Source organism: Elephantulus edwardii, unplaced genomic scaffold (genome assembly GCF_000299155.1).
Source record: "Elephantulus edwardii isolate Elephantulus edwardi_28Jun2011 unplaced genomic scaffold, EleEdw1.0 scaffold00134, whole genome shotgun sequence".
NCBI classification, from domain to species: Eukaryota; Metazoa; Chordata; class Mammalia; order Macroscelidea; family Macroscelididae; genus Elephantulus; species Elephantulus edwardii.
The window spans coordinates 5,599,388-5,624,056 of NW_006399884.1; the positions used below are offsets into that span (position 1 = coordinate 5,599,388).

The window sequence follows — 24,669 nt, forward strand, 5'->3', positions numbered from 1 at the left end:
CTAAGGGATGAGCAACAGAGGGGAGATGGTGGTGGTCACGGTTCTGATGTAGTTTTCAAAGTCGCTTCCGAAGCAGAGGATGAGGAAATAGTTTAATATCCCAGCCAAAGACATAAGGAACAGGAACAGGATGATCCGCTTCCCGAAGATGTAGCCAGGTGTGCTGCAAAGAAATGGGACATACAGCACAGAAATCAATCCACACACACCGTCTGTAGTGAAAGGGGCTCGAATCACGGCTCCATTTATTGCACGTGAGGGACGGCGGGATCTGAGCCATTTATTTGCCACGGGACAGATTTCGGGACAGATTTCAAAGCCACAAATGACAGATCTATTAAAGTTCTTCTGCCTCTGGACTCCTCCTGATTTCATTCCCAGCTTTAGTCCTTAGTGTCACAGAGAGGTCATCAGGGGTTCAGATTGGAGAGAGGAGGAACACAGCTGGCTCACTGCAACCCTTGCCAGGGCTGCCATCTGTCAAGGAGACCCTGGATGGCTGGTGCTGGCATCTCTGGTGGTGAAAACAGGAAAGCCCTGGACTGCTAGCAACAGAGTTGGCGGTTCAAACCCACCTAGAGGATCCACAGCAGGAAGACCTCATGCTCTGCTCCGGTTAAGAATACAACTCAGAAAATCTTAAAGGCAATTCTGCTGTCCCTTAAGATCAGTATGAGTCAGAATCTGCTCAAAGGCACTATGCAAGTTTGTTACAACTAGATTCTAAATTCCCCTCCCCTCAAAAAAAATCCCCAAACCCAATGGCATCAAGTTGATTCCAATACATGCTGGCCCTCCCTTGGATTTCTGAGGCTATAAATCTTAACCAGGGGAGGCTTTCTCATCTTTCTCTCCCAGAGCAGATGATGGATTTGAACTGCCAACCTTGGAGTTAGCAGGCCAACACACAGTGCACTACACCACCAGGGGTCATACAGTGGAGTCCCAGAGTAGTGCTAATGGTTAAGTGGTTGGCTGCTGCAGGAAAGGACAGGAGTTCAAATTCACCTGGCAATCTTCTAAAAGGTCTCAGCCACTGAAAAACGCTACAGGTCACAAGTCCTCGCAGACGTGCATGGCTGCCATTAATCAGAGTCAATTTGACAGCAATTGTTTAGTCTTTTTGGCTTTCGAGACACTTCCAATGACCAAAAAAAAGATGGTGGATTCTGAAAGGTACTGCTGTGTCTGGGAGACTTCACAGTTAATTGTGCTTTGAAGATCTGTGACAACTGCATCGAGCAACTCTCTGGGTGTCATTTCCCCAACAGCCAGTGTTCCCCTCAGGTCTCTGTGCTCTATTTTGGGGTCATCCTTAACAACATTTCAACCTTTGCCATCATGCAATTGCACACTTATGGACCCTTGGCACTGTACTGTGCTTTGTGTTGGACTGTGAGACAAAAGGTCAGTGGTTCAAATCCACTAGTTTCTCAGAGAGAGAAAGATGGGCTATTTCCCCCCACAATGATTACAGCCTCAGAAATCTGATGGTGAGTCATTACGAGTTGGGATCAACTTGATAGCAGTGGGTTTGATACGGTTTTTACTTTGGTGTGGAAGCTGTATTTGGGGTTTTTTTCTAGTACACGCTTGATAGACTACAGTGGAGCATAAACATAAATTTAGAGCGCACTGAGAAACCAAAAATCCAAGTACCCCCTTCAGCTAAGTATCTATCCACTTTCTCACAATGATCTGGCACAGAACACACAATCTCTCTGAGGTCTAAGTGAATCAGAAAATGCAAAAACGCATGGCTATAGAGTTGGGAACTTCTCATAGCTGGCCCTCCAGCAGGTTCCCAGAGGCTGTAAGTCACATAAAAGGAGACTGCCCATGTTTCTTCCTCAGAGCTGCTGGAGGATTCGAACTTCTAGAGAGGCACAGTGTTTGGTCAGCAGTATGACTCCTACTGACTACACCACCAGGGTATAATAAAATAGAATGGATCTTAGCATTTCAAAACGACTATGCAAAGTCATCTCACCGCAGTAAGAATAGCAAAACAACAAATGCTGGTGAGGTTGTGGAGAAACTGGAACCCTTTTTCACTGTTGGTGGGAGTGTAAAATGGTGGAACCACTATGGAAGTCTGTATGGTGCTTTCTCAAATAGTTGGAAATAAAAATACCATTTGACCTAGCAATTCCACTACTGGGAATATACCCTAAAAAAAACCAGAACTGCCACCCAAGCAGATATATGCTCACCCATGGTTATTGTGGCTTTGTTCACAATAGCAAAGAGTTGGAAACAACCTAAGTGCCCATCAACAAACAAATGGATAGAGAAGCTCTGGTATATTCATGCAATGGAATACCATGCTGCATTGAAAAACAAGGAACTCATGAAATAATATACAAAATGGGTGACCCTAGATAGAGGACATTATGCTGAGTGGAATATCTCAGTCACAAAAGGACAAATACTGCTTAGTACCACTGTTGTAAAGCAGGACTGACATTGGAATTGAGAGGAAACTATGAGGGGATAAATAATGTATATTGCATTGAAACAGATGAAGGAGAGAACTGTCTAGGGGAATATATGATTAAGTATTATTGTCAGGACAAGAGTCCAGAATGAAAGCTGCTTAGTGGAGTGTACTGGGGTGGGGGAAGGGGGGATATAACAAAGAAATTTTTATTTTTTTTTCTACTTTTCAAAGATAAAAGTGAACTGGGGGGAAGGGAGTGGGCAGGGAGGAAAATATGCAACAATGAATGAATGGAAATCCAATCTCTATAAACTTTCATTAAAATAAATTTAAAAAATGAAAAAGAGGAAAACAAAAAAAAGAGAGAGAGAGACTCCAAAGGTTCATAAGATGATATGGAATGTAACCCTAACAAGAACTGAAAAGATACTCAGTAATTAAACATGAACTTCTCTTTCCCTGAATGGTACAAATGGTTAAAGTGCTTGACTCTCAAGCCAAAAGGTGAAGACTCAAGTCCACTCAGAGGTGCCTCAGAAGAAAGTCCTGGTAATCTATGATTGGAAAATTAGTCTTTGACACTGAGAATAAACTCACCCCTGTAGCACAACTTTCACTTAAATAACAGACAGCCCTACAGCATGAAGAGTAAAACCAGAAAGCCCTTGGTCCCTAAAACAACTACATGAGATCAAAAGGTCAGCATTTGCCCAGGAAGAAAATAAAAGGGGGTGAGGATAAAAGGATGAATGAAAACAAGAATCACATTGAGGAAGTGGGAAGAGTCCAGTAACATGGTGGATATTGTAATTAATGTCAAAGGACAAAATATGTATGAGTGAGTGATTGGAAAACAAATTTGCTCTACAAACTTTCACTCAAATGACAATTAAAAAAAAATTTAAGGAAACACCAAACTGCCTTCCAGAGTGGTTTTACCGTTTTACAATCCCACCAACAGTGTATAAAAGTTCCTATTTCACCACATACTCTCCAACGTTTATTATATGATGCCCTGCTAAACGTTGCCACTGCTGCTGGGGTAAGATGGTATCTAATTGTGGTTTTTATTTGCATCTCTCTTATTGCCAGTGATTTGGAACATTTCTTCATGTATCTGCCATCCAAATTTCCTCTTCTGTGAAGAGTCTTTCCAAGTCATTTGCCCATTTTGTAATTTGATTATCAGTGTTTTTTATGACCCAGCTATTCCACTACTTGGAATATACCCAAGAAAATGGGAACTGAGGCACAGAGACTTGCACACCAATGTTCATAGCAGCATTATTCACTATTATGAGAACATGGAAACAGCCAAATGTCCAACCACAATGGAAGGGATTGAGAAATTATGGTACAGTCACACAATGGAATATTATGCAGCACGCAGGAGCACTGATGTTGAAAATTATTACCTAACATTTGAGGGACTGGAAAGCAGTTAAGTGAAATAACTCAGTCTCATAAAGACAAATACTATATAGGACCATTATTGTAAAGAGTGTATAAGGATCCAAGGAGGAAGGGGGCTTAAATATAGGGTCACGCAATTCAATGGGTAGAGGGAGGAATATGTAAAGGAAAGGGGGAAAGTCCAGTGTGGAAAAGCAATGTATATGAACTTTATTAACTTTGTATGTAAACCAATATAAAATAAAATTTAAAAAAAATAAAATATAAAAAAATGATGAATGAAATTTTTTTTTATTATTTTTAAAGCTAGACCAAAACTCCCTACAGAACAGTGGATGCAGATACATTAAACTGTGGAAAGTCAAATATCGTAGGAGTTCAAATTGATGGCGTGGATGAAGCTACCAGAAACAAGAAAATGCGATTTTCAGATCTATTTCAGACATGCACAGGGAAACATTCTAGTGAAAAAATTACATAGTGGTGCATCCTGACAGGATGGTGTGCCCCTAAACCTGGGTGGTAGTGGGTTGAGTCAGTTCTGACTCATGATGGCCCCATGTGACAGACAAGGCCTGCCCCACAGGGTCATCAAGGCTCTAATTTTTATTCCTCAACCTACAGAATGAACAGGTTTGGAGAGAGAATACAGCTCTGATTCTGTATGCTGAGCAAACCATTCAAAAAGCTGGACTTCGAAGAAAACGGTGGCATCAGAATAGGAGAAGAGTTATCAACAGCCTGCATTATGCAAATGACATAACTTTGCTTGCTGAAAGTGAGGAGGACCTGAAATGCTTGCTATAGGGATCAAAGATTAGAGCCTTCAATATGGATTACATTTCAACATCAAGAAGACAAAAACCCCCACCACTAAGTTGATAGACAATATCATGGTAGATAAAGGAAAGATTTGAATTGTCATCTGTTTCATCGTCCACAATCAATACTCTTGACACCAGAAGTCAAGAAATGAAAAGGTGTATTGCATTGGGAAAGTCAGCTGTAAAGAAAGTCTCCCACTGAGTTGCACTTGATTCAAGATGTCATTTATCAGTCACATGCTATGCATCTGTGAGCTGGAAATAAGAAAGGATGACAGAAAAAGAATCAGTGCCTTAGAGTTGTGTTGTTGGAGAAGAGTACTGAATATCCCATGGACTGCCAAAAGTACAAAGAGATTATGTCTTGGAGACGGTGAAGCCAGAGTTCTCTTCAGAGACAAGGATGGTGACACTTTGTCTAACATACTTTGCACATGTTGTTAGGGGCTATTCCTTGGAAAGGGACATCATGCTTGGAAAGCTGGAGGGTCAGCAAAAGAAAGGAAGACCCTCAATGAGATGGACTAGAACAGTGACTGCAGCAATGGGCTCAAGTGTGTAAAAAATCATGAGGATGGCTCAGGAGAGGACAGGATTCAGATCTATTGTTCGTAGGGTTGCTATGAGTCATATTTAACTTGACGGCACCTAACTCAACAACAACAATCTTTATTAAGTTGATACCTTTGAATTGTGGTCTTGGAGAAGAATATTGAAGATAGTGTAGGCTACCAAGAGAACAAATCAACCTGTCTTGGATGAAATGCAGCCAGAATGCTCTTTAGAAGTAAGGATGGTGAGACTTCATTTCACATTCTCTGGGCATGTTATCAAGAGGGACTAGTCCCTGGAGAAAGACATGTTTGGAAAACTTAGAGTTTCAACAAAAAAGAACGACCCTTCGTGAGATGGATTGGGGTGGTGAGTGCTAATGGTGAGGGACAGGGCAGTGTGTCCACCTGTCGTACACATGGTCGTGGGAATGGTCATATGGTTGGAACCAATCTAATAGCACCTAACAACAACCATCTCTACCAGAACAGATCATCAGAGCCAATGGGTGGATTTGAATCACTAACCTTTTGGTTAGCATCCACATGTTTAACTGTTGGGCCATCAGAGCTCCTTCACCAATTCTTGCCCATCAACAGTTGAGCTGAGACCTTTAGATTCTAAAGAGGAACTTGACAGATGCTCCAAAAGGAGTTTGAGCAACAGGAAGAGAGAGCAGCGAAGTGCCAACTGGAATAGGTGGCTGATAAAAGGCAAAAAGCCTTACAATTACAATGGCACCTGCCACTCAGTCTAAGCCCAGATGGCAGCTTAGAACAAAAAAAAAGAGGAAGAAACCAAGATCCCACACATCCTTAACTGCTATGTTAGTGACTACGCTTCACCATCCTTCTGTTATTTTCTGCACCGAGATGGTTTGTGTGTTGCTGTGAATCTGGAAGCTATGTCACCAATAATTCAAGTCCTAGTAGGGTCACCCATGGTGGACAGGTTTCAGCTGAACTTACAGACTAGAAAGGACCTACATCTCTCTCTAATGGAGCAGCTGATGTGTTTGAAACACCAACCTTTCAGTTGGCAGTCAGGTGCTTTAACTACTGTATCACCAGGGCTCCAAAAGGGCCCTTTTCTTCAAAACCTTGATGGACACTCCACCCCTATCCTAATTTTGGGGACTCTCAGATAAGCTAATCATTTTTCAGGGTAAAAGAAAATAAGGAGTCTCCTGTGGGGCTGTTGAGGGTGACAGTGATAGGGCATCCGTGGGTGGAGGGAGTAACCAGGAAGCAGCAAGTGAGGGGTGAACAGAGATGAGAGCGGGAAAGACTGAAAGTCAGAGCTTCCTCTTCCTGCCCAGCTCAGCTTCTCACAGCCTCGCTCACATCCCTGCGCTCTGTCACTCCTGCTCACACGGGCACTGCTCTCACTCACTGAGATGTGATTGGCTTCATCAATGGAACAGGGCTCTGTCTAGCTGGAGAGCCCACTAGAAAAGGTGCTGCAGCCGGAGACAGAGGGGGTGTGAGAACAGATAACAAGGAGCGGGCAGGGAAAGCTCGTGAGGTGCTGCTGAGTGGGTGCCGACTCCCGGTGACCCCTGTAGAACAGAAGGAGACCCTGCCTGCTCCTGCCCCATCCTCACTCTCACTGCTGTGCATGACCCCACTGCCGCAGCCACTGTCAGTCCACCTTGCTGAGGGGCTGCTTGCTTCAGCCCATTGTTGGGTGCCATCGAGTCAGCTCCAGTTCCAAGTCACCCCACATGTAACAGTCTGAATACCACCCTGTTCTGTGTCAACCTCACAACCAGTCTGTGCTCGAGCTAACTGCCCCAGCCCCTGTGCCAGTCCTTCCGGCTGAGAGTCTTCCTTTCCTTTGCTGACCCTTTGCCTTCCTCAGTGTGCTGTCCCTCTCCAGGGCCTGGCCTCTCCTGACAGGTTCAGCACACTGGGGACTGGCCTTTCCCGACAGGGTCAGCACACTGGGAACTGCCCTCTCCTGATAGGGTCAGTACAATGGTGACTGGCCTCTCCTGATAGGGTCAGCACAACAGGGACTGGTCTCTTCTGATAGGGTCAGCACAACAAGGACTGACCTCTCCTGACACGGTCAGCACAATAGGGACTGTCCTTCCTGGTGGGGTCAGCATATTGAGAACTACATTCCTTCAAGAATACATCCCCATCTCTCAGAACCCTCTGGAAGCATTAGGAATTCTGAGCTAGAAGGAACTGGTTGCTTACAGTAAGTGAACACTTTTTTTGTGTCAATATAACAGTTTCTTATCCTAGAGCCCAGATTTCCCAGCCCAGGGGCGGGGGATGCTCCAGGACCACTTGGGGTGTGTCTGTCTGCTTCCCTCTATAAACAACATGGTGAAAATTTTGTCTGTCGTGTATCGCTGTGTCTGGCTTTCTCAGCATCCTCTCCGTCTGGGCTCCCCGGAAGATCTGTTACTCAAGAGCACTTATCGCAAGGTGCGAGCATGGGTTCCCATTTCTTTAGGCAAACAATGGCATGTTTCACTCACAGAGACTTCAGAAAGCCAGACAGAGGAAGTCATTCAAGGCCCAGACAGCGCTGGGTGGGAGCGGAGGGGTGGGATTGCAACCAAGGGGCTTGGAGACTCTAAGGCCCCCTTTGTGGGTCCAGTGCTCTTGGGGCATTTTTTTAATGTGAGAACTGCCTGAGTGCCCTAGCTAGATTTCCAGAGACCTCCGAGTTCAGAAAGAGAAGGATGGGGATCCTATGGGGCACCCCATCCCCATATGTTGTTACTGGGGGTACCATTGAATCAATTCTGATTCACAGTGACCCATGTGACACAACAGAACTTGCCTCCAGGGCTGTCGTCCTTAGAGAAGCAGCTGGCCAGGTATTTCATGAGGCAGCTGGGTAGATCTGAACCACCAATTGGCTAGTGAGAAGCCAAGAGCATAACCCCTGTGCCACAACCAGGCTCCTTCCTGTAAAGATCACAGCCAGGAAGACTCCATCAAGTCATTAAATGTGGGGCCATTGGGACTTCCTGAAACTAAACCCACTGTTATTGAATCCATCCTGACTCACAGCAAAACCCAACAGGTTTCTGAGGCTGTTTTTGATGTTTATGGAAGGAAACTGCCTCTCTTTCTTTTGAGGAACAGCGAGCAGATTCAAACCACCAACCTTCTTCTTAACAGCACAACTTGTAATATACTGAACCCCAGGACTCCTGTCAGGTAACGAAAAACCGAACCCTTTTCAATCAAGTCAACTCCAATTCATGGCAATCCCTCATGTTTCAAAATAAAACTACTCTCTGGGTATCCTAGTCCAGAGGACGTTGCACTACTAACCAGTTTGTGTGTCTCCAGTGGCTTGAATCCACCAGCTGCTCTGAAGGAGAAAGATGGGCAGTCTCCTCCATGAGTGGGAACTGACTCAGTGGCACTGAGTGAATTTATACTGCTTTTCTAAGGAGCTCTGGTGGTTAACCTAAAAGCCTGAGTCTCCAGCAACTGGACTCTACAGCAGCGGGTCAACTGCACCATCTTTACAGAAGTAGGTCACCAGGTCTTTCTCTCACGGAGCCACAGCGTGGGTTTGAACCAACAGCCTTTTGCTTGGTATCCAAGCGCTTACCCATGGCACCTTCAGAGCTGGCTTCTTACACATGAGCCTAAGGAGCCTTAAATGCAGCTCAGAATATTGTTTTCAGTGGTCACTCTTCCTGCCAAAAATGTGAACGGTCCAGCGGCCTACCTCTGGGTTCTCTCTCCTAGGTAACCCACGAAGTACTTTTGTCTCACAAACAAGTACATCAGCCCGGCAAAGGCGGCAGGAGCTGAGGAGAGATGGAAAATGATTGTGTTAGATCAGGAGCAAACAAGACACAATGATGCACCACAGTGGCACGGACAGACCTCATGAGACCACACTTGACAGATGCTGCGCTTTACAAAGGTTGTTGGCGACCCTGCGTATTGCATGTCTGTTCGTGCTGTCATTCCAACAGCAAGCGGATCACTTTGTGTCTGTGGGTCCCATTTTGGTCATTCTCACAATATTTTCAATGTTTGTATCATGCTGTTGCACACGGAATAGGCATACTTTGGGCATGTTATCAGTAGAGGCCAGTCTTTGAACTACACATCATGACTGAAGAAGGAGAGGAAGACTCTGGGCTGACCCAGTGGCTGCAGTGATGGTCACAGCACAGCACAGCAGACACTGTGAAGGTGGCACAGGACAGGCAGGGTTCGCTTCTGTTGGACCTGGGGTTGTTCAATGGCATCTAATATCCACAATGATTTTAGATGTTTGTGTACATTTTGACATGGCTGTTGAAAAAAATCAAAAGAAAACAACCACAGTATTATGACATTCACAGTGGTTAAAGCAATGGACTGCTAGGCAAAAGGTCAGCAGTTCAAGCCCACCAGGTGCTCCCTTGGGGGAAAGATGTGGCAGGCTCTTCTGTAAAGATTTACAGAACAGAATAATAATAACAAGGATCCACTGACACTGAGCCAATCTCGACTGACAGCAACCCTCCATCATGTTTCTGATGCTGTAAATCTTTACAGGAGGAGACTTCCTTATCTTTCTCTCTGGGAGGAGCTGGTGGATTCGAACTGCAGAACATTAGGCACTATCACCAGGGCTCCTTAATAACAGTATTGCCTTACACTGCTCTCATGGTATTGTTGTTGTTAGATGCAGTCAAGTTGTGTATGACTCATAGAGACCCTATGAACAGTGGATCTGAACCTATTCTATCCTGCACCATCCTCACACTTCCTGACACGTTGGAGCCCATTGCAACAGTCACTGTGTCAATCCACCTGCTTGAGGGTCTTCCTCTTGCCAACCTTCCACCCTTCCCAGTATCATATCCTTCTCCAAAGAATAGCCCCTTCTAGCAATATGTCCAAAGTATGTGAGGTGAAGCCTCATCTTTCTTGCCTCCAAAGAGCACTCCAGCTGATTCCCCTCCAAGACATAACACTACAGCTCAAAGGTATCAATTCTTCTGTCATCTTTATTCACTATTCAGCTCTCAGATGCACACAGCATGTGATCAGAAAGACAATGGCCTGAATATACCTTATGGTATAGAGTTTACAAAAAGCGTTTATGACTTTCATTTAATGTGAATCTTTTCCATAGGAAACTTTAAGAGTTTCTCTGAGTCACATTCAACTCAACAGCTGTGGGGTTGATTTTGTTTTTTGAAATCTTAGCAGAGGCAGACCACTGGACCTTTTCTACTGTAGTACCTACGGCTGGATTCAAACCACCAACCTCTAGGTTATCAGTCAAGTGACAACTACTTATACCCCCTAGGTCACTGTGAGTTGGAACCAGACAGCAGTTAATAGCAGCTACACTTGGGAACCAAACTGAAAAAAAAAAAAGCACTGCCGTCAACTCTGAACTGACTCCCAGCGACCCTCCAGGCAGTTTCCTGAGGCTGTAAATCACACAGGAGGTGATTGCACAACTTTCGCCCCTGCAGCTGCCACTGGATTAGAACTGCCAGAGAGTCATGACCTTTATGTTAGCAGCACAAATCTTTACAGACTACTCCATTTAGGAATTAGGGTGAGGGTGAAAGAGGACCAGGGCTAGAATGCGCTTTGCAAAGTCCCGAGCACTGTCAGTTCACACTAAATGAACTGCTGCTGACTGAGCGCTGTCAGTGTATCAGGAGCTGCTCCGGGCTCTCTGGGGATTTGAATTTCTCCCCTTCACAGCAAGCACGGTCACTGTCACCCTTCAACAGATGAGGTGTTTGAGGCCCAATGAGGTCATTCTGCCCAGACCAAAAGATTCACACGGGCAAAGCCTTCACGCTGGCAGAGAACTGGTATATAAACGGCATCTAATAAACATGCCTTTGCACTGTGGCATTGGTGTAGAATATTCAGTGTGGTAGTAAGCCGTGCTGCAATCCTGAAGGCACGTGATTCGGATCCACCAGATGCTCCGTGGGAGAAGGATGGACAAACTCCTCCCGTGCAATTAACTGCCTCTGAGAACCCACTAGAGGGTCAGCTATGGGTTGTTCCGACTCTATGGTCCCCAGCAACAACCAGAACAGTAAAGAAATCTGTCTGGGAAGAAGTACTGCCAGGGAGCTCCTTAGAGGCAAAGATGGTGAGACATGATCTCACATAATTTGGACATAATATCAGGAGGGGCCAGTCCCTGGAGAAGGACATTGTGCTTTATTAAAGTTGAGGGTCAGTGAGAAAGAGGAAGACCCTCAATGAGATGATTTGACACAGTGATTGCAACAATGGGTTTCAACCCACAGTGACTGTGTGGATGAAGCAGGACCAGGCAGTTTGTGCTTTGTTTTGTGTTGTGTTTTGATGTCTGTGGGGGTTGCTATGAGGTGGAACCGACTCAACAGCACCTAACAGTGAATGAATAAAAGTAAGTGGTTAAGGGGAAGGGGTGGAATTTGAAACCAGGGCTTGTCTGATTCTCAGTCTCCTCAATACCAACACATCAGCCCACACATTCACTGAGCTTCCTTTGTTAGGCTGAACAACATGAACACGCTCTTTTTGTGGGTAACAAAATACTGCGTCTAACCTAGTCCAGCTGCCCAGCAAGCCAAACTGTCCATCATCCAACAGTCACTACACACAAAGGGACTGACCTCAACCAGCCACCCTGAGAGCTGCCACCTGCAGCCCACTGGGAAGCCAAACATCAGCCCTGTGTCCCTGCGCATAGCAAAGCCCTCCAGACTGAATAAGCCTGACCTGCGACGTGGGCTTATCCAGAACCACATGAGCCATGTCTGGTGGTTTGTGAGTTTCTGTGAGACAATGCAGTGAATTAGGGAACCCAAAGACAATAGGGAGGGAGGGGAATAGTTGGTGTTGGGGATGATGGAGTGAGCTCTGGAATTACACTGCTAACCCAAAGGCTGTGTGTCTCTCCAGGAGTTCAAATGCACCAGAGCCTTCTCAGGAGAAACAACTCAGCCTCCTCCCATGCTATTTGTAACCTCCAAAACCAGACGGAGGGTCAGCGATGGGGCTGTTCTGGCTTGATGGTAATGAGTTTGGGGGTGTGTTTTGTTTTGTTGTTGTTGTTGTTGTTTTAAGAGAGATGATGGAATGTTGCAGCAGTTTGTAAAAGTTTGACATTTGGGAAATCTTCATCCTCTGCTTATAGGAACCAGCTTTGTCCTGATTTTTCGAAAGGCAATTATTCAGGCAATTGGTATGGAGTAATTTGTGGTATTGGCAGTTTTGTATGGCTCGGTCTGGCATGTGCCATGCTCTGTGTTAGAGGCACATCTGCTCTCTTGATTGTCAAGGAACTAAAGGCAGATTGTTGTTGGTAGTTGCTATAGAGTTGATTCCAACTCACCTTGATCCCGTGAGCCAGAGTAGAACTGCCCCATAGAATGACCTGGGTGGTCATTCTCATGGGACCAGATGGTCAGATCTTTCTCCTGCAGGGCTGATAGGTGGGCTCAAACCACCAATCTTATGATTGGCAGTTGAACATTTAACCATGACAGCAACAGAACTCATTTAAAGGAACTCTAGATTCATCTAACTCAACTATCATCTAAGGAAGAAAAGATAGCTTAACTCCTCATTCAAGAGGAGCAGGACTTGACTTTTCAAGTCATGTCAGATATGTTTCTAAGTTAACTCAGAGGAGAAGATGGAAAAATAAATTTATGAGGTCCTGAAGCCCTATATAACCCAGGAGAAGGCCACCTGGTGTCCCTAGGAGGGTTTCTGCCACCTATTCCCTCACAACTGTGCTCTCTCACCAGGAGTTACTCTGTTATTCCAGGTTGCTTCTCGCCATGGGTGATAATTCATCAGTTCATCTCCTTTCCTATGGTCCCTATCGACAACTGGCTGGGTGCCTTACCACACATCTGTGTGACCTATTACTGTTAATCCCAGTACAGGCCTTGCCACACTGGAGGTATTCAACGGCTATGTATTAAAGAAACAAATCAACTCTGTCAACTCATTGCTATCGGGTGTGAATTGACTCATAGCTGTCCCTCAAGTTTATGGGAGGCTGTACTACATCCATAGAGCAGCTGGTAGATTCAAACACATGGCCTTGGGCTTAGCTGTGCAACTTCCTATAAACTACACCACCAGAGTTACCTATAGAGAGGAATATAGTATCTTCACTTCTCAGGTGCCCTGGTGGCACACGGATTTAGAACAATAAGTGTGCAACTGTTGTTATTGCTATTGAGTGTCGATGAGTTGGAACCAACCCATAGGTAACCCTCCAGCAGGTTTTCAGAGGCAGTAAATCATCCTGGAGGAGACTGCACATCCTTCTTCTGTGAAGCAGCTGGTGGATTCAAACTGCTTACCTCTGCATTGGTAGCTAATTCCTTACTGCTGAGCCACCAGAGTTCCCTAAGAGTGCAATAGCCTGGTGGAAACCTTTAAAATACTCTGAGAATGATCCCACGCTGTTGGGAAAACTCATCTATAAACTTGCTCAAGGCAGGATTGCCCCAAACCTTTAATTTGTGAAAAACACAGTCTCTGGAAAACACCACAAAGACCAGTGCTGTAAAACGAGATCAAAGTCCGCCTTTGAATGTGGGAAGATGCTGATAAGAAACATGGAGCTCTTTGGGGGCTGATCATGTCCCCTACCTGTTTTCTTAGGTCATCGGCACCTCGGGGCAGAGACCACAGTGTGTGGGACACGAGGACCCCAGCACACTATCAAACTGGCCATCACAGCCGAATGTTCCAAGATGCTCTATCTCCAAAGGAGACTCAGAGGACTGAGTTTTCACTTCATTTCAGTTCCAGAGTCGACCCCAGGCTGAGCTGACTGGGAGGGTTAAGCCTGGAACCTAGCCTGAGGCCTTCCAACGCATGGCTCTGGATGCCTGTTAGCAAGAAAACCAAGCCAGAGGCTGGAAGAGCTCCTGAGGGTACTCTCACTCAAGATGCTCTGAACCCGAGCCCGTGCTGCTTAAGGATTAAGTGACTTTTCGCCAGAAACTAACCTGGGGCAGACATACTGGGGTCAGTGCCTCCAAAGTACCCGCGTCTGCGCACAACCTCCTGGGGTCTGCGCCTGTGCGGACACACTCAGGGGTCAGGCTTAGTCTTTCCAACGAAACTACGGCCCTCTGCCCTCTGACCCGCCGGAAATGCACTTAGTGATTTACCTTGACTGCACATCAGCCCAGCGCACCAGAGCACAGCCAGGAAAGTGGGGTACGCGTCCACGCAGTTCTGGCTGCAGAGTGAACAGAGAAGGAGTGGGGGACTGTTAAGGAGGACTCGCTACTGAGCACCGGGTATGTGCTGCATCGTGGAAGATGTGGCAGCCAGCAGCCCCTCGGAGCGCCCCCCCTGGAGTGGCCCCTGGTGAAAAGCGAGCAAGGGCTCCAGCTCCTGTCACGCATTTTCCACCACGCAGTCAGTCGAGACTCACGCCTGGCTGCGTCCTCTACAGGGCCCTTGTTCCCACTGCCCCAGCGTGCTTCATGAAATTGAGACATGAACTTTGCAAATGAGTCGTAAAGGCATGCAGAGAAGTCAGACAAGAAGCTGAGCAGTGGTAAGATCCCCACCTTCCACCCCCAGAGAGCGAGGCAGGGAGGACACCACTGTCCTTCAGTCCTGCTTTCAGTGAAATTTGCAGCCTGAAATAGGAAGAAAGGCCTGTCTGCTTGCCAAACCAGCCAGTGAAAACCTTTAGATCACAATGCACTGATCCTGCACCATCTGGTTCTGTTGTGCATGGAGTCCCTTTGAGTCGGGCAACAGGCAGGTGAGTGTTGTCAGAGTGTACGTTAGCTGGGGGTCCCACGGGAGACAAATTCTCCACTGCAATGCAATCTACTATCTTGAACCAAAACCAAGCCTGCCCATTGCTATCAAGTGGATTACTCTGTAAGACAGAGTAGCACAGCCAGTAAGTCTTAACTAGAGCAGCTCCAGATTTGAACCACTGACTTTTCGGTTAGCCACTGGGTATGTGGTAAACCCACTGGGAATGAGGGCCCGAATCCAGGAGGTGCCACTGGCAGCCTGTGAGTTAAACTGACTTCCCAGTGTCTCCTATGGATGGGTTGTCATCCCCCTATTCACCCAGGTGCTTTCTCAGCAGTTCTCGATCGTATTTGAGTATTAGCTGTTTTTAAAATGGGACTCCTTCCGGTGGTGCAAAACTTTAACACACTTGGCTAAGCAAAAGGTTGGTGGTTTGAATCCACCCAGAGAGGCCTTGGAAGACAGGCCCTATGAACAACAGATCTGACCCTTGCCCTGTTGCCCTATCCTGCACCATCCTGACAATCTCTGATATGCTGAACCCCATTGGTACAGATATGATGTCAGTCTGTTCTGCTGAGAGCCTTAAAGATCACAGCCCTGGGAGCCCTCTGTCCTGCCACGTCACTAGGGGTGATAGGCCACTGAACAGCAGCAGGTTTGACTTTGATTGCCCCAGAGCCATCCTGGGCCTCTCAGAGCCTGCCACCAGTGTACCTCCTCATCCCTTTGTGTGTTTTCCTGGTCCCTATGAACCTAACCATACTTTTCTTAGGTAGCCATGAATACCCTCTTTTGCAGAGATGTCTGCAGACATCAGAGCCAGCTCCTCTGCAATACAAAACATGCTCTGGAAGGAATCTAGAAGGTTCTGGAATTTCCTCTCTAATGGGCCACTGACCACAGCAGCAGAAATGCAGGTAAATAGGGGCCAGCAGATCGACTTTAAATGCGTGCTGCTTAAAGGAACTATGTGGGTGTGTGGCTCACACCCACTGGATTTGCATCTCAGATAACTTCCCTCCCCTTCACTGGGCTGGGCAGGTGTTTTCAGTCTTGTTATTTAAGAGCCGAGGGGAGGAGGTGGAAGGCAATTACGGAACCCTTCCACAGTCTCTTCTTGTTTTCGTTGCCCAAGGAGAAATGTTCTGGAGACATCTTCAAACGTCCCATCAGGAGTGAGGTGGGAAGCAGGTTGCTGCAGCCTGCGTGTCCCCCTGCAGTTCTTAAACCCAGAGTGATTGCTGGTTTTCATGACGGTATCTTGGGACTAAGCCCACAGGAAATTGGTCAACTTACATGACTAAATGTCTTCCCCAGATATTTCTGGGCCAAGGGAAGGTTGAGGAGGCTACACCCCTGCTCTCATATCCTCACATCCTCATGGAACTGTCCCCTGGTGTGTCCCAGGCTATCATCTTTAGGAAAGCAGATTGCCTTGTCTTTATCCCTCAGAGTGACTGGTAGATTCAAACCACTAACTTTGCGGTAGCCGTACTACACCACTAGAACTCTTCAAAGACCTTCCCTGGGGATGTGTTTTCAGGCACCAGTATATAGCACCTTGTGGGTGGCCTTGACCCTGGAGGGAGGCTCTGAGCCCAGGCCCAGTCCTACTGACCTCCCCAACTCTGGTGGGCAGCAGTGTCAGAGTTTGGACTCACTTGGCTGTGTAGACCCTCTCAAAGGCCAGCGTCCCGGTCCGCTGGAAGGTCCTTCCATTGTGGGTCTTGCTCTCATGCTCCACTTTGTGAGCAAAGAATCCTGTAAGAGAGAGAGAGATTGGGATAGGTATTGAGCAAGCGTGTTCAGGAGCCTGGAGGGTCGATGATTGTACACACTGTTGTGTTTTCCTGGATTTTACCTCCCAGGGCATGAGCTGTGTTGTGGCAGAACTGGCTTTAAACTCCACTCAGTGTCCTCTGACAGAAGATTCCACTCAGCAGCTGCTGCCTGCTACTCATCACATTTGGTGTTGGGACGTCAGTATGAGCATGACAGAGTCCCCATTACCCCAATTCTTACAGTTTAAGGAAATTGGTGGTGTTGTTTGTTGTTGTTGTTGTTGTTATGTGCTGTCAAGTCCCCTGTGACTCATAGCAACCCTATGTACAACAGCTCTGAACTCTATCCTATGCCACTCTTACTGTCTCTGACACACTTACCCCATTACCCCAGTCATTATAGATAGTTAAGGGATTAAGATCATTAACAATTTTAGTTTGTTTGGCTACACAGTCAACACTCTTGGTACCGGCAGCCAGTAAATAAAAAGACAGATTGCACTGGAAAGTTTGCTGTCAGGGACCTCGCTAGAGTGCTAAAGAGCAACAATGTCAGTCTGGAGACTAAGGTGCACCTGATTCGGGCCATAGTCTTCACAATTGCTTGCTATGCGTCAGAGAGCTGGACAGTGACTAGGGATGATAGAAAAAGAATTGATGCAATTGAGCTGTGGTGCTGCAGAAGATTATTGAATAAACATACCATGGACTGCTAGGAGAGCAAATGGGTTCATCCTGGAGAAGATGAAACCAGGCTGCTTGGTCCTTGGAGGTAAGGATTCTGAAACTTCATCTGACATACTTTGAGCATGTTACAAGGACAGACCAGACCTTGGAGTGGGGCATCATGCTTGGGAGGGTGGAGAGACAGCACAGGAGAGGAAGACCCTCAATGAGATGGATTGATTTAGTCACTGGGGCAATGGAGGTAGGTGTGTCAGAGACAATAAAGTTGGCATAGGATAGAGCAGGACTTAGGGCTCTTGTACATAGGGTCACCATGAGTTGCAAGTGACTCGATGGCACATAACAACAACAACAAACAGAACATATGTGTGAATCCAAGGTGCCTTCAGGTGGACTTGAACCTCACAACCTTTCTGTTAGTAGCCCAGCAAAGGTATTTCACACTCAGTTTCTCAGTTAAAGAAACTGAGAGCTGGAGAAGTTAAATAACAAAACCCTCTTCCACAGAGTTGGTTCTGATTATAGTGACTCTGTAGGCCAGAGCAGAATTGCTGTAAAGGCATTCCAAGTCTGTAATCTTTATCGAAGCAGAGTCCCATCTTCTCCTGTGGAGCAATTGGTGAGCTCGAACCAGCGATCTTTTGGGCATCAGCTGAGTCCTTAATTGCAGTAATGTCAGAGCTCCCTGAGAAGTTAAACGGCCCGCTTCTAATTAGATATTTTTTTAATGTTGACATTTTGTTGTTGTTGTTGTTAAGTGCCATCAAGTTGAATGCAATTCATAGACACCCTATAAACAACAAATCTGAAACCTGTCCTATCTTCTGCCATTCTCACAACCTCTGAGACACTTGAGCCCATGGCGGCAGTCACTGTGGCAATCCCATCTGGCTGAGGATTTTTCTCTCTTTCACACACCCTCTGTCTGTCCAAGCATGATGTCCCTCTCCAGGGAATAGCCTCTCCTAGCAACATGCCTGGAGTATGTCAGACAGAATTTCAACATCTTTGCCTCCAAAGGAGCACTCTGGCTGCACTTTGTCGGAGACAGATCTGTTTGTTCTTTTTTTTTTATTGTGAAAAACAGGTATGAGGATACAAGGGGGTGAGGGTTGGAAGCAAAGGAGTGAGGATGGGCAAGGATGAAATCACAGGGTTGCACAATTTGGTGCGTAGAGGGAGAAGGCGAAGGAAATGAGAAAGATCTAATGGGGACCAGAAGAGGCAGGGTAATGGTAAGCATAATCCAATGGTGATTAAGTTTTATTTGGTTTTTTTTAATATTTTTTTATTGGGAAAAACATATTGGGGGTACAAGGAGGTGAGGGTTGAGGGCAAAAGGGTGAGGATGGGCCAGGATGCAGTTGCAGAGCTGCACAGTTTGGTCGGTGGGGGGAGCAGGTGAAGGAAATGATGAGGGTGCAGAGGGGACCAGATACTACAGAGGAATGACAAGCATTTTCCAATGGTAATTAAACCAACTGTCTTATTGATTTGGGAATTGGATGCCGACTCTCTGACTTCTTCATGCTGAACAGGGGTGTAGATATAAAGGGGGGAAGGGAGGACGCTTTATCACCTTACTGGTGGTCTTGGGTTACAGCTGCTTGCCTTCTTGCTCTGTTAGAAGATATTTTCCTGTCATTTGCTCCCCTCTGGACTGCAAAGTGTTTTCACAGGTGGGTCCAGTGGGGATGGCTGGTTGAACCCAGAGGCTCCATCCTCCTTTGCTTCCTTAGCTGTCAGTTGTATTTCCTTTTTGTCACTGGCACTGGGTTTAGGGTGTTTGTTCTTTTTGCTGTCCACAGGATGTTCAGAACCATGACATTTTAGCTAACTAGAAATTGGAGCAAGCAGCAGGACACAAGCTCCAAAAGAACAAGTTCTTCCAGGATTATTTTAGCAGAATTGATATCTAGGTCGCAAGAACACAGAAAGAACACAGCAGGAGGAGAGTCCACCCAAAGGCCAAGGACCCTAGAAACACTGCATCACAAGGGAAAGGGTCCGCTGTGGTCATAGGGTTCTAGCTGACATCATCAACATGGCGTTAGAGCTGCAGTCTAAGCTTTCCAATACTAACATCGGGAGTGATACACAGGAATAATGTAGAAGTTGTTGTTGTTGTTATGTGCCGTCGAGTTGTTTGCGACTCATAGCGACCCTATGTCCAACAGCCCTAAACCCTGCTCTATCCTGCGCCAATCGCACTGCCTCTAACACGCCCATCTCGATTACCCCAGTCCCTGAATCAATCCATCTCATAGAGGGTCTTCCCCTCTTGCACCGTCCCGCCACCCTCCCAAGCATGATGTCCCTCTCCAAGGACCTGTCCCTCCTTACAACATGCCCAAAATATGCCAGACGAAGCCCCAGAATCCTTGCCTCCAAGGAACAGCCCGGTTTAACCCTCTCCAGGATGAATCTGTTTGTTTTCTTGGCAGTCCAGGGAACATTCAATACTCTTCTCCAGCACCACAGCTCAAAGGCATCAGTTCTCCTTCTGCCCTCCCTAGTCATTGTCCAACTCTCTGATGCATAACAAGTGACTGCAAAGACCATGGCCTGTATCAGGCGCACCTTAGTCTCCAGAGAGACACCGTTGCTCTTGAGTACTTTAGAGAGGTCCTTAACAGCAGACCTTCCCATCGCAATACATTTTTTGGTTTCCTGACTTCTGGTGCCAAGAGTGTTGACTGTGGAGCCGAGCAAACTGAAGTTGTGAACAATCTCAATCTCTTCGCCATCCATCCTGATGCTACCAATTGGTCCAGTGGTGAGAATCTTTGTCTTCTTGACATTGAGCCTCAGTCCATACTGAAGGCTGCAGTCCTTGACCCTCCGCAGCAAGTGCATGAGGTCCTCCTCAGTTTCAGCAAGCAGGGCTGTGTCATCTGCATAACACAGATTGTTAATAGATCTTCCACAGTTACCACAATTTAGAAGAGCGTTGGTGGTCCTACTCAGCTTCTAACCAAAAGGTTGGAAGTTCAAAACCACCCTTTCACCCCATGAGAAAAAAGACCTGGTGACCTGCTCCCACCAAGATTACTTAGCCAAGTAAATCCTAGGGGGTGGTTCTACTCAGCCAATAATTCAGTGACGCCTAACAGCAACCTCACTATAGCTCATTGTATGAACTTTCTGAATGGTGAGTCTTGGCAGGAAAGAATGTGAGGCAGCATACTTCTCCAGACTAAGGCTATATGCACTGTGATAGAGATAGAGATATATGATAATGTATACATATACCTACTCCCGAAGGACCAATACAGTTAGGTCTAAAGGCCAACTCATTATGTGAAAATCACATAATGTAAAAACAAGGGATGACTACATCAGATTACAGTAATAGTGGATAACGACATCATTGTGCAACTGCCAAATTGCATCACTACACAGCCACTCGATCACGTCATTATGTTAACCATCAAACAACTGAAAAGCACGGCCTGGCCAGCGTGACACATTGCCTTAGCCAGCACAGCCAGTGTGCTTGTGGCTTCTTACCTCACCTTCATTACGACTAGATGTGCATGACGCATGAAGAAATAGATAGTATGGTTCCTAAAGAAATAGATAGTAGGTGTTTTACTTTTGTCCTAAGTGTGAAATGTCAGATAATGTGACAGTCCGTTCCACACGGAAGCAGACTGCCACATCTGCTTGGAGCTCTCCTTGTTGCTGCTGGTGGGTTTGAACCACAGACTTCAAGTTAGCAGCCAAGCATTCAACCACGTTCCCACCAGGATTCCTAATAACCTAAAGTCTCTATATGCCCCGAGATCAAACTTTGATCATTTCTGCTTGGGAGGATGTATTTGCAGCTTGTTCTGTTTTTCCCAAACCTGCTTTGTACTGACCGAAGCCGGAAGATTGCTGCAAGTTCAAAGATCTTGATGACTACAGAACCCTAGAGCCGGCCAAGGAGGAAGTGGCCTGGGCAGCCAAGCCCTGTCCCCTTCTCTGGAAATCAAGCTCACCACACAACCTAAAGCATAGTGCCCAGCACTGTGGGGACAGAGATACAATAGGATCCCATTGTCTCCAGACACAAATTCTAGTGTCAACATGGAAATTTTCAAACAGAGCAGGGAGAATTCGGGACAGCATTTGGGAGGACAAAGGTGAGCCTGGTGTTTGCATATGTTCTGTGCTCTTTGAAGGAGGTCAGGGATGACAAACCCACAGGTTAATTAGAATTGCAGAGAGAGGCTTTGCATAGACATTTGGACTTTGGTGTATTTGTTTAAAGGTGCACGTTAGAAATAAGTAGATTGCCTTTCCCCAAACCCAAGTTAGAAGGTCCCAGATAGAGAGGGAGGGAGAAAGTGGAGCAGAAGTCTGGGCTCACTGGTCTCATGGAGGTCAGACCCTGGTCTTCCCTGAGTGCAAGCCTGGAATTGAACTCACCTCCATGGCGTATTAACTTTAAGCCAAACAATATGCACAGAAGGTGATCAGTAACAACAGGGAGATATTCACTCCTTAGTGTGACCAAGACCAAAACCAGAGCCAGGAGGAAAAAAGTGGCAGGTAAGAAGGACCAGTAGAGACAGGGAATCCATGGAGGAAGTGGGATGAGTGCTGTTACATTGTGGTGTTGAGCATGAAGCAAAATAAGAATTGTGGAATGGGCAAAAAATGAAGTCATCTGCTCAGCAAACTTTCACCTAAGCCACAGTTCACTTTTTTAAATAAACAAGTAGAGCTGTTAGCTTCATACTCGTTTGAATTTAAATCCCTCGAACCTATAGTTAGTTGTCAAGTCTATCCCAATTCCTGTCAGTCTCTAGGATGGTGTAGAACTGCTCTGTAGGGTTTCCAAAACTAGAAATCTTGATAAGAGTAAACTCTACATTGAGGCACCCCAGGCACCCAGCTCAGAGTCCTAGTGGTGTCATAGTTAATGCTAACCGAAAAGTCGGCAGTTCAAAACCCCCAACTGCTCTGTGGGAGAGAGATGGGACCGTCTGCTTAAAAAACTGAAAACCCGCTGCTGTTAAGTTGATTCTGATTCATGATGACACCATTGGATCCAAGGCTGGAAATCTTAGTGAGTGCAGATCACCACATATTTCTTCCTTGTACTGATTGGTGGGTTCAAGCCAACTGCCTCTCAGTCAGCAGCCAGTACTTAGCCCCTGGCACCACCAGGGCTTCTCAGAGACGCTAAGGGCAGCTTTACTCTGTCTTCAGGGTCACTGTCAGGGAGCTCTGGTGACATGCTCCATAGATAGTTTGAATCCCCCAGTTGCTCCATGGGAGACAGGGGGAGAGTATCCTCCTGTGCAATTTACAGCCTCTGAAAACGCGATGGGGCGTCAGCTGAGAGTTACTTCTGACTCAATGGCAATGAGTTTGAGTTTTGGTTTTTGGAGGGGTTGTTTGTTGGTTTGTTTTTCATTTGGAGGGTCACTGTCAATCAGAATTGACCCAGCAGCCATGAATTTGGATTTGATTTGTTTATGTAGAAATGAAGATGTCCTGGTTGTCCTGCTGTTAAAGCACTTGGCTGCTAACCACAGGGTCGACAGTTCAGACCCACCCAACAGCTCCCTAAGGGAAGAGACCTGGTGATCTGTCTGTTCCAGCAGAAGTAAAAGCTGAGGAAACTCTAAGAAGCAGTTCTCTGTCCTAGGAGGCTGCTGTCTTCGTCTCTGTGTCTTTCTGTGTCTCCATATCTCTGTCTCTATCTATACCTCTCCATCTCTGTATCTCTACTTCTCTCTGTCTGTCTGTCTCGTTATTATGTAAAGATAGAATGAATGCACATGAAGATACTTGAGAAAGTATCCACTGGTGCAGGAAAGGAGCTCTGGTGGCTTAGTGGTAAGGAATTGCACCGCCAGCATGAAGATAAGTGGTTCAAACCCACCACCTGCTCTGATGAAGGATGTGCAGTCTCATCCCTTGTGATTTACTAGCTCCGAAAGGTGGAGGGTTAGCTCCTACTGGATGGTATTCAACAACAGAAAAGGAGGGGAAACTGATATACTCTCTAAACTTTCACCCAAACCACAATGAAGTAGACTTGTTGCAGTTTTTTTTAAAGGAGGGGGAAAAGGAAGACATTTCAAAAACATGTTTCTTCAAAAGAGAAAAAGAAAACACAAGAAGTGGTGAAAATATTGGTAAGGCACCCCCTCCTCCTGCCCCCCAAGTTCACATTCCGTCTCAGCGTCTGGTGACGAGTGAGCTCAGGTGCTGGGATGTAGGAGTCCGGCCAAGTTCAAGCAGGCCTCTACCTGCTGTCCTTCCTGTGCCCCTCACCCCCCTCCCTGGCCATGGCCATGAGAGAGGACAGTATTGACAGCAGTGGAACACTGTGAAGAAAGGACCAGGAGAAAACACAGATCTACACGTACACAAAAACACACACACACAGAGACATACATACATACACACAGGTTCCTGTGCATCCAGCACTGAGAAATGGAGGTAAAGGCAATGTGGTGTGTGCACACATCAACACGCACACACATTTACACACTCTCACACATAAACTCACACATACACTTACATACTGTCACAGATTCAAACACCCTCATTAAAAACGTGCACGCTTGTTTGCATTCACACAAATACACACTTGTCTGTTCTCGCAGACTTAACTCCCTCTCACATAGACACATCATGCCAAGCCTACACATTCTCACACACGCACTCACGTTCTCTCACACACTCACCTTCTCACAGGCAAACCCTCTCTCTCTCAGACACACACACACACACACACACACACACACAGTCAGACCCCCTGCAGCGCCCCTGGCAGCAGCACCCTCACCGTTCTGAACCACGCTGATAAGGGTGACAATGGCCAGCAGCACGACATTGCCCAGGGTGTCTTGGTCCATGTCGCCTCGGGCTCACAGGGAGAACTGCTCTGCAGGACAGCCAGGCCCCGAGTGAGGAGGAAGGGGAAGTGGGGCCGGGTGCGGGCTTTCATCATTAGAATTTCCGATGGGTCCAGGACAATTACACAGTGTCCTCTTCCTCTTCTTTCAAGCCAGCTACCACTATGTCCTCCCCGTGACTAAGAGTGACCTCCTGCAAGAGACAGACAGAGCCGTCCCTGCCCCTGAATCGCCCTGTGGCCAGAACCCATCTCTTGAGTCCCCCAGGTGAGCCCTGGAGCCCAAGCCATGTCCACAGGAACCAAGAGTCTTGGAAACCTCAGACGTCAGAAGGGAGAAAGAGGGAAAAAGAAAACCTTT

The 24,669-nt window shown here is 46.5% G+C and overlaps 1 protein-coding gene across 1 annotated transcript; it reads right to left on the reverse strand.

Moving 5' to 3' along the window:
- Positions 1 to 24,309, reverse strand: ALOX5AP (arachidonate 5-lipoxygenase-activating protein). The gene is made up of 5 exons (XM_006894067.1): positions 24,240 to 24,309; positions 16,643 to 16,742; positions 14,369 to 14,439; positions 8,935 to 9,016; positions 1 to 163 (listed from the first exon to the last, which is right to left on the reverse strand). The coding sequence occupies exons 1-5, from the start codon at positions 24,307 to 24,309 to the stop codon at positions 1 to 3; spliced, it is 486 nt and encodes a 161-aa protein (XP_006894129.1).
- Positions 24,310 to 24,669: the final 360 nt, after the last annotated feature.